The 15,634-nt window shown below is 41.4% G+C and overlaps 2 protein-coding genes across 2 annotated transcripts in view; one reads left to right on the forward strand and one right to left on the reverse strand.

The window, feature by feature from the left end:
* The window catches only part of LOC133569803 (supervillin-like), a 51,075-nt gene extending 51,055 nt beyond the window's left edge, over positions 1–20 (reverse strand). Inside the window, exon 1 of the mRNA XM_061922425.1 lies at positions 16–20. Within this exon, the coding sequence (XP_061778409.1) occupies positions 16–20 (5 nt within the window). The remainder of the gene's footprint in view (positions 1–15) is intronic.
* LOC133569897 (supervillin-like) overlaps positions 1–15,634 on the forward strand; it is a gene marked incomplete at its 5' end in the record, with an annotated part of 172,032 nt that overhangs the window by 60,012 nt on the left and 96,386 nt on the right. Inside the window, 2 exons of the mRNA XM_061922486.1 lie at positions 6,968–7,031; positions 10,854–10,942. Of these exons, the coding sequence (XP_061778470.1) occupies positions 6,968–7,031; positions 10,854–10,942 (153 nt within the window). The remainder of the gene's footprint in view (positions 1–6,967; positions 7,032–10,853; positions 10,943–15,634) is intronic.

Genomic DNA, 15,634 nt, shown 5'->3' on the forward strand with positions numbered 1-15,634 from the left:
TCTGGTTGTGCTTACCTCATGTACGTATGATTCTGGTTGTGTTTACCTCATGTACGTATGATTCTGGTTGTGTTTACCTCTGTACGTATGATTCTGGTTGTGTTACCTCATGTACGTATGATTCTGGTTGTGTTTACCTCATGTACGTATGATTCTGGTTGCGTTTACCTCATGTACGTATGATTCTGGTGGTGTTTACCTCATGTACGTATGATTCTGGTTGTGTTTACCTCATGTACGTATGATTCTGGTGGTGTTTACCTCATGTACGTATGATTCTGGTGGTGTTTACCTCATGTACGTATGATTCTGGTTGTGTTTACCTCATGTACGTATGATTCTGGTGGTGTTTACCTCATGTACGTATGATTCTGGTGGTGTTTACCTCATGTACGTATGATTCTGGTTGTGTTTACCTCATGTACGTATGATTCTGGTTGTGTTTACCTCATGTACGTATGATTCTGGTGGTGTTTACCTCATGTACGTATGATTCTGGTTGTGTTTACCTCATGTACGTATGATTCTGGTTGTGTTTACCTCATGTACGTATGATTCTGGTGGTGTTTACCTCATGTACGTATGATTCTGGTGGTGTTTACCTCATGTACGTATGATTCTGGTGGTGTTTACCTCATATACGTATGATTCTGGTGGTGTTTACCTCATGTACGTATGATTCTGGTGGTGTTTACCTCATGTACGTATGATTCTGGTTGTGTTTACCTCATGTACGTATGATTCTGGTGGTGTTTACCTCATGTACGTATGATTCTGGTTGTGTTTACCTCATGTACGTATGATTCTGGTTGTGTTTACCTCATGTACGTATGATTCTGGTGGTGTTTACCTCATGTACTAAGTATGATTCTGGTTGTGTTTACCTCATATACGTATGATTCTGGTGGTGTTTACCTCATGTACGTATGATTCTGGTTGTGTTTACCTCATGTACGTATGATTCTGGTTGTGTTTACCTCATGTACGTATGATTCTGGTGGTGTTTACCTCATGTACGTATGATTCTGGTGGTGTTTACCTCATGTACGTATGATTCTGGTGGTGTTTACCTCATGTACGTATGATTCTGGTTGTGTTTACCTCATGTACGTATGATTCTGGTTGTGTTTACCTCATGTACGTATGATTCTGGTTGTGTTTACCTCATGTACGTATGATTCTGGTGGTGTTTACCTCATGTACGTATGATTCTGGTTGTGTTTACCTCATGTACGTATGATTCTGGTGGTGTTTACCTCATGTACGTATGATTCTGGTGGTGTTTACCTCATGTACGTATGATTCTGGTTGTGTTTACCTCATGTACGTATGATTCTGGTTGTGTTTACCTCATGTACGTATGATTCTGGTTGTGTTTACCTCATGTACGTATGATTCTGGTTGTGTTTACCTCATGTACGTATGATTCTGGTGGTGTTTACCTCATGTACGTATGATTCTGGTGGTGTTTACCTCATGTACGTATGATTCTGGTTGTGTTTACCTCATGTACGTATGATTCTGGTGGTGTTTACCTCATGTACGTATGATTCTGGTTGTGTTTACCTCATGTACGTATGATTCTGGTGGTGTTTACCTCATGTACGTATGATTCTGGTGGTGTTTACCTCATGTACGTATGATTCTGGTTGTGTTTACCTCATGTACGTATGATTCTGGTTGTGTTTACCTCATGTACGTATGATTCTGGTGTGTTTACCTCATGTACGTATGATTCTGGTGGTGTTTACCTCATGTACGTATGATTCTGGTGGTGTTTACCTCATGTACGTATGATTCTGGTTGTGTTTACCTCATGTACGTATGATTCTGGTTGTGTTTACCTCATGTACGTATGATTCTGGTGGTGTTTACCTCATGTACGTATGATTCTGGTTGTGTTTACCTCATGTACGTATGATTCTGGTTGTGTTTACCTCATGTACGTATGATTCTGGTTGTGTTTACCTCATGTACGTATGATTCTGGTGGTGTTTACCTCATGTACGTATGATTCTGGTGGTGTTTACCTCATGTACGTATGATTCTGGTTGTGTTTACCTCATGTACGTATGATTCTGGTTGTGTTTACCTCATGTACGTATGATTCTGGTTGTGTTTACCTCATGTACGTATGATTCTGGTTGTGTTTACCTCATGTACGTATGATTCTGGTTGTGTTTACCTCATGTACGTATGATTCTGGTTGTGTTTACCTCATGTACGTATGATTCTGGTTGTGTTTACCTCATGTACGTATGATTCTGGTTGTGTTTACCTCATGTACGTATGATTCTGGTTGTGTTTACCTCATGTACGTATGATTCTGGTTGTGTTTACCTCATGTACGTATGATTCTGGTTGTGTTTACCTCATGTACGTATGATTCTGGTTGTGTTTACCTCATGTACGTATGATTCTGGTTGTGTTTACCTCATGTACGTATGATTCCGGTTGTGTTTACCTCATGTACGTATGATTCTGGTTGTGTTTACCTCATGTACGTATGATTCTGGTTGTGTTTACCTCATGTACGTATGATTCTGGTTGTGTTTACCTCATGTACGTATGATTCTGGTTGTGTTTACCTCATGTACGTATGATTCTGGTTGTGTTTACCTCATGTACGTATGATTCTGGTTGTGTTTACCTCATGTACGTATGATTCTGGTTGTGTTTACCTCATGTACGTATGATTCTGGTTGTGTTTACCTCATGTACGTATGATTCTGGTTGTGTTTACCTCATGTACGTATGATTCTGGTTGTGTTTACCTCATGTACGTATGATTCTGGTTGTGTTTACCTCATGTACGTATGATTCTGGTTGTGTTTACCTCATGTACGTATGATTCCGGTTGTGTTTACCTCATGTACGTATGATTCTGGTTGTGTTTACCTCATGTACGTATGATTCGGTTGTGTTACTCTGTAGTATGTTGGTGTGTTTACCTCATGTACGTATGATTCTGGTTGTGTTTACCTCATGTACGTATGATTCTGGTTGTGTTTACCTCATGTACGTATGATTCTGGTTGTGTTTACCTCATGTACGTATGATTCTGGTTGTGTTTACCTCATGTACGTATGATTCTGGTTGTGTTTACCTCATGTACGTATGATTCGGTTGTGTTTACCTCATGTACGTATGATTCTGGTTGTGTTTACCTCATGTACGTATGATTCTGGTTGTGTTTACCTCATGTACGTATGATTCTGGTTGTGTTTACCTCATGTACGTATGATTCTGGTTGTGTTTACCTCATGTACGTATGATTCTGGTTGTGTTTACCTCATGTACGTATGATTCTGGTTGTGTTTACCTCATGTACGTATGATTCTGGTTGTGTTTACCTCATGTACGTATGATTCTGGTTGTGTTTACCTCATGTACGTATGATTCTGGTTGTGTTTACCTCATGTACGTATGATTCTGGTTGTGTTTACCTCATGTACGTATGATTCTGGTTGTGTTTACCTCATGTACGTATGATTCTGGTTGTGTTTACCTCATGTACGTATGATTCCGGTTGTGTTTACCTCATGTACGTATGATTCGGTTGTGTAATGGTGTGTTTACCTCATGTACGTATGATTCTGGTTGTGTTTACCTCATGTACGTATGATTCTGGTTGTGTTTACCTCATGTACGTATGATTCTGGTTGTGTTTACCTCATGTACGTATGATTCTGGTTGTGTTTACCTCATGTACGTATGATTCTGGTGGTGTTTACCTCATGTACGTATGATTCCGGTTGTGTTTACCTCATGTACGTATGATTCCGGTTGTGTTTACCTCATGTACGTATGATTCTGGTTGTGTTTACCTCATGTACGTATGATTCTGGTTGTGTTTACCTCATGTACGTATGATTCTGGTTGTGTTTACCTCATGTACGTATGATTCTGGTTGTGTTTACCTCATGTACGTATGATTCTGGTTGTGTTTACCTCATGTACGTATGATTCTGGTGGTGTTTACCTCATGTACGTATGATTCTGGTGGTGTTTACCTCATGTACGTATGATTCTGGTGGTGTTTACCTCATATACGTATGATTCTGGTGGTGTTTACCTCATGTACGTATGATTCTGGTGGTGTTTACCTCATGTACGTATGATTCTGGTTGTGTTTACCTCATGTACGTATGATTCTGGTGGTGTTTACCTCATGTACGTATGATTCTGGTGGTGTTTACCTCATGTACGTATGATTCTGGTGGTGTTTACCTCATGTACGTATGATTCTGGTGGTGTTTACCTCATGTACGTATGATTCTGGTTGTGTTTACCTCATGTACGTATGATTCTGGTTGTGTTTACCTCATGTACGTATGATTCTGGTGGTGTTTACCTCATGTACGTATGATTCTGGTTGTGTTTACCTCATGTACGTATGATTCTGGTTGTGTTTACCTCTTGTACGTATGATTCTGGTTGTGTTTACCTCATGTATGTATGATTCTGGTGGTGTTTACCTCATGTACGTATGATTCTGGTTGTGTTTACCTCATATACGTATGATTCTGGTGTGTTTACCTCATGTACGTATGATTCTGGTGGTGTTTACCTCATGTACGTATGATTCTGGTGGTGTTTACCTCATGTACGTATGATTCTGGTGGTGTTTACCTCATGTACGTATGATTCTGGTTGTGTTTACCTCATTTACGTATGATTCTGGTTGTGTTTACCTCTTGTACGTATGATTCTGGTTGTGTTTACCTCATGTACGTATGATTCTGGTTGTGTTTACCTCATGTACGTATGATTCTGGTGGTGTTTACCTCATGTACGTATGATTCTGGTTGTGTTTACCTCATGTACGTATGATTCTGGTTGTGTTTACCTCATGTACGTATGATTCTGGTTGTGTTTACCTCATGTACGTATGATTCCGGTTGTGTTTACCTCATGTACGTATGATTCTGGTTGTGTTTACCTCATGTACGTATGATTCCGGTTGTGTTTACCTCATGTACGTATGATTCTGGTTGTGTTTACCTCATGTACGTATGATTCTGGTTGTGTTTACCTCATGTACGTATGATTCCGGTTGTGTTTACCTCATGTACGTATGATTCTGGTTGTGTTTACCTCATGTACGTATGATTCCGGTTGTGTTTACCTCATGTACGTATGATTCTGGTTGTGTTTACCTCATGTACGTATGATTCCGGTTGTGTTTACCTCATGTACGTATGATTCTGGTTGTGTTTACCTCATGTACGTATGATTCTGGTTGCGTTTACCTCATGTACGTATAATTCTGGTTGTGTTTACCTCATGTACGTATGATTCTGGTTGTGTTTACCTCATGTACGTATGATTCTGGTTGTGTTTACCTCATGTACGTATGATTCTGGTTGCGTTTACCTCATGTACGTATGATTCTGGTTGCGTTTACCTCATGTACGTATAATTCTGGTTGTGTTTACCTCATGTACGTATGATTCTGGTTGTGTTTACCTCATGTACGTATGATTCTGGTTGTGTTTACCTCATGTACGTATGATTCTGGTTGTGTTTACCTCATGTACGTATGATTCCGGTTGTGTTTACCTCATGTACGTATGATTCTGGTTGTGTTTACCTCATGTACGTATGATTCTGGTTGTGTTTACCTCATGTACGTATGATTCCGGTTGTGTTTACCTCATGTACGTATGATTCTGGTTGTGTTTACCTCATGTACGTATGATTCTGGTTGCGTTTACCTCATGTACGTATGATTCTGGTTGCGTTTACCTCATGTACGTATGATTCTGGTTGTGTTTACCTCATGTACGTATGATTCCGGTTGTGTTTACCTCATGTACGTATGATTCTGGTTGTGTTTACCTCATGTACGTATGATTCTGGTTGTGTTTACCTCATGTACGTATGATTCCGGTTGTGTTTACCTAATGTACGTATGATTCTGGTTGTGTTTACCTCATGTACGTATGATTCTGGTTGCGTTTACTTCATGTACGTATGATTCTGGTTGTGTTTACCTCATGTACGTATGATTCTGGTTGTGTTTACCTCATGTACGTATGATTCTGGTTGTGTTTACCTCATGTACGTATGATTCTGGTTGTGTTTACCTCATGTACGTATGATTCTGGTGGTGTTTACCTCATGTACGTATGATTCCGGTTGTGTTTACCTCATGTACGTATGATTCTGGTTGTGTTTACCTCATTTACGTAAGATTCTGGTTGTGTTTACCTCATGTACGTATGATTCTGGTTGTGTTTACCTCATGTACGTATGATTCTGGTTGTGTTTACCTCATGTACGTATGATTCCGGTTGTGTTTACCTCATGTACGTATGATTCCGGTTGTGTTTACCTCATGTACGTATGATTCTGGTTGTGTTTACCTCATGTACGTATGATTCTGGTTGTGTTTACCTCATGTACGTATGATTCTGGTTGTGTTTACCTCATGTACGTATGATTCTGGTTGTGTTTACCTCATGTACGTATGATTCTGGTGGTGTTTACCTCATGTACGTATGATTCCGGTTGTGTTTACCTCATGTACGTATGATTCTGGTTGTGTTTACCTCATGTACGTATGATTCTGGTTGTGTTTACCTCATGTACGTATGATTCTGGTTGTGTTTACCTCATGTACGTATGATTCCGGTTGTGTTTACCTCATGTACGTATGATTCTGGTTGTGTTTACCTCATGTACGTATGATTCTGGTTGTGTTTACCTCATGTACGTATGATTCTGGTTGTGTTTACCTCATGTACGTATGATTCCGGTTGTGTTTACCTCATGTACGTATGATTCTGGTTGTGCTTACCGACCTCAAAGCAATGTAGTATGGCCCCAATAAAAACATTTTTTTGGCAGGAAAATGATAAATGTATTTAGAATCAGGATGAATAACAATCCCAATTTGGATTTTTGTGATGATGATGATGATGATGATGATGATGATGATGGAGTGGTCGTCATGTGTCCTCAGGAACCGGGAGTGAGGACCGTGTTACACTTGGCAACACCAGATTACTGCAAAGACCAGCTTTGAGGTAAGATGTCATTGTTGGTGTTTTTGAACTTCCAGCTCAGACCAAGGTGAGGTTTGTACTACCGGTTTCCCCAGGGGGCGTGGTCAGGGGCGTGGTGACCGTAACGTCATCAAATAATTGCCCAGTTTCCTCTTAAAATGTGCACCTTCTGTAGATGGCTGTATATCTTATGTCCACATCACAGACATGCTGACAGTGGTGTGAGTCTTGTTTGCATCATGTTTTGGGTAATCAAAGTTTTTTTTTCGGGGTCAAGTTTCCAGTACATCACTTGTCAATAGTACAAAATTGGCGATACATATTTTGATTCCTACTGTAACGACCTGCTAATGTTTAATGTTCCTGTGGTTTGCCTTTGAAGTCCCTTTTTTCCACCTTTGTAAACACACCTTATGTGCCTGAAAGGTAATTGGTGGAGAATGAGGAAGTGTTGTTCTAGTGTCGGACAGGAAGTGCGGACTCACCTCACCGAGACTAAAGTGTGTTTGGGGACCGCTGTCTTATATTACTTCAATCTGTTTTCAAGTACAAAAACAAAACATATTTTCAAGGTGTGGCGCTAATACAAATGTTGCGGCCGTCTGCCACATACTTACTACTCCTTACTAAAAATAATAATCACAATTGTGAATAAATGTAAATCCAGTGCTTCAACTGATTGATACGACCTTAACCTGGTTCTCCTCTGATTGTGGGGCCGTGTGACCCCTGGCAACATGCTTTATCAGTATCATACTTCAGTATCACACAGCAAAACGTGCTCATTTTGATTAAATAATATTTATACATATTTGCACAAATTATTTTATTTGTAGGTTAAATTGTAAATAGATTGAACGTATTATAATTAATTGAGTTTGATTTAACATTTTAGTATCAAATGTGACAAAAAATGCTTATAGTTTAAAAAAATGATTTAATTATTTCAGGTAAATTGATGCACTGTTAGTCAAAAAAAAAAAAAAAGAAGTTAATAAAGCTATTTGTCATGTTTCATGTGTCAGGTAAAATATGACCAACAGGGCCACATGAATCCCTTTCAGGGTGGAGAACAAGCACAACAAATGTAGCTTGGAGTCTACAATTTCCTCATTTTCACGGTTTATTGTTGATCAAAATCAAACGAATATCGCCCAGTCAGGCTGGACGATGTGGCGGAAAACTGTATCACGATATCAGTGTTCTGTATCGGTCCATATCGATAATTATTGACATTTTAATGACCTATAGAAAATAAGGTCAGGAAGTAAAAGAAATGTCAACACAAGCATGGAAAACAAACAATGTCAACAAAATATCAAAATCACTTCACAATGAGATCTTAAAAGTAAGGAATATCCAAGAAATGTTTCATAAAGTGTGAGAAAATAGTGCAAAGTGTGAGAAAGTAAACATAGCGTCTGTGTAACATTCATTTGCCCTGTTATTCTTATTTAACTACGGAAAGGATTTTTTTGTTATGCAGTAATTGTTTAAATAGTATTAATATATAGTTGATACTGTTACCTGATTGGCTGTTAGGGTGTCACGCCCACTGATCAGTCATCACTTCCTGTGTTGCTAGGTTACCAAAGAGTGAGTGCCTTTGTTCATGCAACCAACCTTGCTTCCATACTTCCTGTTTCTTCAAACCACAGAATGTTAAATATATACTGTACATTCATCACGTGTCTATCGCCATATATATATATATATATATATATATATATATATATATATATACATACATACATACATATTGGGCTTCACGGTGGAAGAGGGGTTAGTGCGTCTGCCTCACAATACGAAGTTCCAGCAGTCCTGGGTTCAAATCCAGGCTCGGGATCTTTCTGTGTGGAGTTTGCATGTTCTCCCCGTGAATGCGTGGGTTCCCTCCGGGTACTCCGGCTTCCTCCCACCTCCAAAGACATGCACCTGGGGATAGGTTGATTGGCAACACTAAATGGTCCCTAGTGTGTGAATGTGAGTGTGAATGTTGTCTGTCTATCTGTGTTGGCCCTGCGATGAGGTGGCGACTTGTCCAAGGTGTACCCTGCCTTCCGCCCGATTGTAGCTGAGATAGGCGCCAGCGCCCCCCGCGACCCCGAAAGGGAATAAGCGGTAGAAAATGGATGGATGGATGGACATACATATTGATCCTTTTTTTTACATTTGATTAGTCAATTAACCGACGATTAATGAAAATTCCCTTCTGGCCTTTGTGCTCCAAATAAGCGGTAGTCATGACAACCGCTTTAAAACTCTCCAACATCCACACACTCCACTCACCCTGGACATTAAAACTAAGTTCGAGTTTTACAAAAAATTCCAGGAATTCCCAGTTTTTACCGCTTCCCTGGAAAGTTGTCGCAATCCACATTTTCAACCGTTTGTGACCATTCCACCCTCAAAACATTCCTCTGGGTTAGGACAAGAAATGTTCCACATTTTTATGGACAAATTTCCCTTTTTCCCTGAAAATTCCAGTTCTGAAATAGCCACTCTCAATTCAAACTGTTACTACGTCAACATTTTTCAACACCAACCCATGCATGTCATCTAGGACCATTGTGCTAGCATCAATACTTTCAAAAATACACGGTTTTCCCAAATTTCCAGGAGAATGGACGTACTCGTAGATCTACAATAGCCTGGATTCTCAAAATGTTGCCCCCTTTTTTTTTTTACCCGATTCCGACCTTTCAACCATCACCCACACTACTACTCGTCACATATGTCCAATGCTGAACATGTTTTCCCTTTCCCCAAATTCAGGGATTTCCCCAGAATTTCTGGTAACTTTCTCCCCAATGACAAAGGGAAATATAAAATAATAAGAATAATTATAATAATTATAATTATAATAATACTAGATTTTATTTTTAAAAAGCACTTGACATTGAGAAAACAACCTCAAAGTGCTACAGTGTATTACAAAACATAAAAATAAAGAAGCTAACAAAAATAAATACAAATACAATCTAGAACAGTATGAATATATCAAAAAAAGGGTTGTTAAGCCTTTTAAAAAAAAAAAAAAAAAGCATCCACAGTCTGTGGTACCCTCAGGTGGTCAGGGAGACCGTTCCACAGACTGGGAGCGGCGGAGCAGAAAACCCGGTCTCTCATTGTTCGTAGCTTTGTCCTCGGAGGTCAGCCTGTGGTGTGAAGGATTTGGGGGTGAGCAGTTCTTTGAGGTAAAAGGGGGCATTTCCGTGGAGGCACTGGTGAGTTATTAGGGAGACTTTGTATTCAATCCTTAGTGGAACAGGAAGCCAGTGAGGGGATTTGAGAATTGGTGTGATGTGGTCGTATTTCTGCAGTGTCATCAGGATCCTAGCAAGCTACAAACTACTTTTTAAACATTTTTATTTCCATCCATTTTCCATCCATTTTCTACCGCTTATTCCCTTTTGGGGTCGCAGGGGGCGCTGGCGCCTATCTCAGCTACATGCAACCAAAAAATGTTTGATAAAATGAATAAAAACATCTTACATGTTTATAAAAATAACATTAAAAAAATGTAAGACAATACTAAAAAGTCTAAAAACTAATTTGGCAGAGTTTGTTGTGAGCAAGATGCTACAATAAGTCACCATGCCAGAAAAGTAGTTCCTCGGCATTAGCTCTTCCAAGGACAACGTGGCTTCAGCTTGGTTATTCTTCAAGTCACGGAATGTCAATGGAGCGTGGATGAAATGACCTGCATTGTTAGCCGCCTTGCACTATCAGTTGTTTACTATTTAGAAGGTGCAGATTGTTATTGTGGATAACGGGAAACATTCCCCTTGAAATAAGCTGATGTTCTACCAGCTGAAGTATGACTTTTCTTTGCATGCTCAGCTTGCACAAGGACTTGTGCTTTGGAGCGGAGACGCCAGCTGGAGTCTGCAATGATTTAGATCTTCTTCTGCTCCAGGATCTCCCCAAAGGTGAGTTTCAGCTCTGCTTTGGGATTCTTGACACTGCACCGTCTTCCACTCTTTCCAGAATGAAAGTTCTTTACAATGGTGCCTCGGACTGGAGTCCAAAAGACTTCCGATGAAAGGGCCAAAGTCCAAGTGGTCTACACACAACAAAAAAAGTTGGACATTACTTCCTAATGGTGGCACAAATGTAGTTTCACTCTGACGTGCGCGTCAAACTGGGCTTTGTGGTGATGTCACACCAACATGGGGTCAGAAGTGATGTCACACCAACATGGGGTCAGAAGTGATGTCACACCAACATGTGGTCAGAAGTGATGTCACACCAACATGGGGTCAGAAGTGATGTCACACCAACATGGGGTCAGAAGTGATGTCACACCAACACGGGGTCAGAAGTGATGTCACACCAACACGGGGTCAGAAGTGATGTCACACCAACATGGGGTCAGAAGTGATGTCACACCAACATGGGCTCAGAAGTGATGTCACACCAACGTGGGGTCAGAAGTGATGTCACACCAACATGGGGTCAGAAGTGATGTCACACCAACGTGGGGTCAGAAGTGATGTCACCCCAACGTGGGGTCAGAAGTGATGTCACACCAACATGGGGTCAGAAGTGATGTCACACCAACATGGGGTCAGAAGTGATGTCACACCAACATGGGGTCAGAAGTGATGTCACACCAACATGGGGTCAGAAGTGATGTCACACCAACATGGGGTCAGAAGTGATGTCACACCAAGATGGGGTCAGAAGTGATGTCACACCAAGATGGGGTCAGAAGTGATGTCACACCAACATGGGGTCAGAAGTGATGTCACACCAACATGGGGTCAGAAGTGATGTCACACCAACATTGGGTCAGAAGTGATGTCACACCAACATGGGGTCAGAAGTGATGTCACACCAACATGGGGTCAGAAGTGATGTCACACCAACATGGGCTCAGAAGTGATGTCACACCAACATGGGCTCAGAAGTGATGTCACACCAACATGGGGTCAGAAGTGATGTCACACCAACATGGGCTCAGAAGTGATGTCACACCAACATGGGGTCAGAAGTGATGTCACACCAACATGGGGTCAGAAGTGATGTCACACCAACATGGGGTCAGAAGTGATGTCACGCCAACATGGGGTCAGAAGTGATGTCACACCAACATGGGGTCAGAAGTGATGTCACACCAACATGGGGTCAGAAGTGATGTCACACCAACATGGGGTCAGAAGTGATGTCACACCAACATGGGGTCAGAAGTGATGTCACACCAACATGGGGTCAGAAGTGATGTCACACCAACATGGGCTCAGAAGTGATGTCACACCATCATGGGGTCAGAAGTGATGTCACACCAACATGGGGTCAGAAGTGATGTCACACCAACGTGGAGTTAGAAGTTCCACAAAGAAACAAAAACTAGAAGAAAAAAGCATGATTACAAAGTGGTAATATTGCAGCTTCGAATCAGACGGGCAATATGAGCCCATCAACAGGAGTGAGAATTGCGTCATCACCTATATTTTACCCATGTTTTAAAAAAAATCCTGTTTTTCCTGAAATACCCACAGTTCTAGTAAATTCCCATTCAAATGAACTGCACTTATTTAGTACATACCATATTTCCTTGAATTGCCGCCAGGTATATAGTATGCACCTGCCTAGAATTACTGCCGGGTCAAACTCGTTTCGCTAAATATTTAGCACATGCTTAGCATTACCGCCGGCTCAGGATTAACGTTGGGTCAAACTCATTTCGCAAAATATTATTTTTATTAGCGCATGTCTAGAATTTCCACCGGGTCAAACTCGTCACGTCACGAGTGACACTTCACCTGTCGTCATTTTCAAAATGGAGGAGGCTGATTTCAATCATTTGAAATGGCATAAAGGGAAGAAGATTAAGAGCTATTCAGTAGGATTTAAGGTCCAAGCTATTGAATATGCTAAAAAGAACAGTAAGCAGCTATGTTTTATTAATATACCGTAGCTGCGTGTGTCAAATATGAGTCATTAAATGACACCGGCCTCCTGGTGGTAGAGGGCGCTAGTGATCCTTCTTGCGACTACTCGGCTGCAGAAGAAGTGACAACAAGCAGCGATCGTTTATTTTTTCCTCTCGCTTGCACTTTTAACATGGAGGATTACATATCTAAAATAAAACGCTTTTCTAAACTGGACTTTCAATGGAAGCAGGAGGTAATAAAGGAAGATCTCCATCGAGACAGAGAGACTTTTAAAAGTGAAGAAAGATAAGGAAGACTTCTATAAACAAGTTATTGATGCTTTTGATCAGAAGGAGCTGCACATGGACTTCATTTATAAGTAAAGGTAAGACCATAATACTGTTTTTTTTAATTAAATGTGCTTTTCATGATGGTGTCCTTACATCACACTCAAATTTATAAGCGCAGGCCTAAATTTACCGCATGCCTTTGGTAAGTGCCGGAGTGAGAAGAGGTTTTAAATTAATTAGCGCCCCGGCGGCAATTCAAGGAAACTTTTTTTTTTTACCTGATTAAGATCCTTTCAAGCCTCCACCCACACCATGTTGCCAAAAGTATTTGTCCACCTGCCTTGACTTACATATGAAGTAGAAGTGTCATCCCAGTCCTAACCCATAGGGTTCAATATGACCTTTTACAGCTATTACAGCTTCAACTCTTCTGGGAAGGCTGTCCACAAGGTTGCAGAGTGAGTTTTAAGCAATTTTCTACCATTCTTCCAAAAGCGCATTGATGAGGTCACACACTGAAGGCCTGGATCTCAGTCTCAGTTCTAATTCACCCCAAAGGTGTTCTATCGGGTTCAGGTCAGGACTCTGTGCAGGCCAGTCAAGTTCATCCCCACCAGACTCTTGTCGTCCATGTCTTTATGGACCTTGCTTTGTGCACTGGTGCACAGTCATGTTGGAAGAGGAAAGGGCCCGCTCCAAACTGTTCCCACGTGGAATTGTCCAAAACTTTTTGGTATCCTGGAGCATTCAAAGTTCCTTTGACTGGAATTTAGGGGCCAAGCCCAACTCCTGAAAAACAACCACACACCATAATTCCTCCTCCACCAAATTTCACACTCTACACAATGCAGTTGGAAATGTAGCGTTCTCCTGGCAACCTCCAAACCCAGACTGGTCATCAGTCCAGAGAAGGTGTCTCCACTGCTCTAGAGTCCAGTGGTGATGTCCTTTACACCACTGCATCCCATGCTTTGCATTGGACTTGGTGATGTATGGCTTAGATGCAGCTGCCCGGCCATGGAAGGCCATTCCGTGCAGCTCTCAGCGTCCTGTACGTGGGCTAATTGGAAGGTGACATGAAGTTTGGAGCTGTGTAGCAAGTGAGTGTGCAGAAAGTCTTTGCACTATGCTGACCTCTCTGTCACTTTACCTGGCCTACCACTTGCTGGCTGAGTTGCTGTTGTTCCCAAACTCTTCACTTTCCTTATCATAAAGTTAACTTTGGGATATTTAGAAGCCAGGAAATTTCAGGACTGGATTTGTTGCACAGGTGGCATCCTGTGACAGTTCCACGCTGGAAATCACTGAGAGCGGCCCATTCTTTCACAAACAGTCTCCATGCCTAAGTGCTTGATTTGATACATCGGGCCAAGTGATTAGTGACTCCATACTTGCCAACCTTGAGACCTCCGATTTCAGGGGCTGGAGGGCGTGGTTGGGCGAGAGGCGTGGTTGGGGGAGGGGCGTGGTTGGGCGAGAGGCGTGGTTGGGGGAGGGGTGTTGTTGGGGGCGTGGTAAAGAGCGGAGGAGTATATTTACAGCTATCCAATCCATCCATTTCTACCGCTTATTCCCTTTGGGGACGCGGGGGGCGCTGGTGCCTATCTCAGTTACAATCGGGCGGAAGGCGGTGTACACCCTGGACAAGTCGCCACCTCATGGCAGTATGTGTAGAAATCTTTATTTATAATTGAATCAATTGTTTATTTTCCAACAAGTTTTTAGTTATTTTTATATCTTTTTTTCCAAATAGTTCAAGAAGGACCACTACAAGTGAGCGAGATTTTGCACTGTTATACAATTTAATAAATCAGAAACTGCTGTATTTTACTTTTTTATCTCTTTTTTTCCAACCAAAAATGCCTGCTCTGATTACGCTTACTTGAATTAAAAAAATGTTCACAGGGCTTAAATCACTGAAAAAAAGGTTAAGAACCACTGTTGTAAAAGCCGTAGATATAATTGTCACATATGCATGAACAGTAGATGGCAGTATTGTCTTGTTTAAGAGTGTCACAACATTGCTGTTTGCGGCAGACCAACTGCTTCACGGTAGACAAAAACGTTACTGCTGTTGTTGTGTGTTGTTAATGAAACTGCCTAACAATAAACCCACATAAGAAACCAAGAACTCGCTCTCGATCATTCTACAGTTATAACGTCATATTGTTTATATTTTGGGAAAGCGGATGTGAAAACAGGCTGTCGACACGTCACTCGGGTCCACGTGGAGCTGGAGGGGGCGTGGCCTCCAGCTCCGCCGGAATTTCGGGAGATTTCCGGGAGAAAATTTGTCCCGGGAGGTTTTCGGGTGAGGCGCTGAATTTGGGGAGTCTCCTGGGTAATCTGTGAGGGTTGGCAAGTATGACTGACTCTCGTCATTTGGATGGCTGGACACCAGACTTTTGTTGTGCACGTCGAACACAGAAAATGTTGTACCTTGCATGGAAACTCT

This window comes from Nerophis ophidion, linkage group LG15 (genome assembly GCF_033978795.1).
Source record: "Nerophis ophidion isolate RoL-2023_Sa linkage group LG15, RoL_Noph_v1.0, whole genome shotgun sequence".
In the NCBI taxonomy this organism is placed as follows: Eukaryota; Metazoa; Chordata; class Actinopteri; order Syngnathiformes; family Syngnathidae; genus Nerophis; species Nerophis ophidion.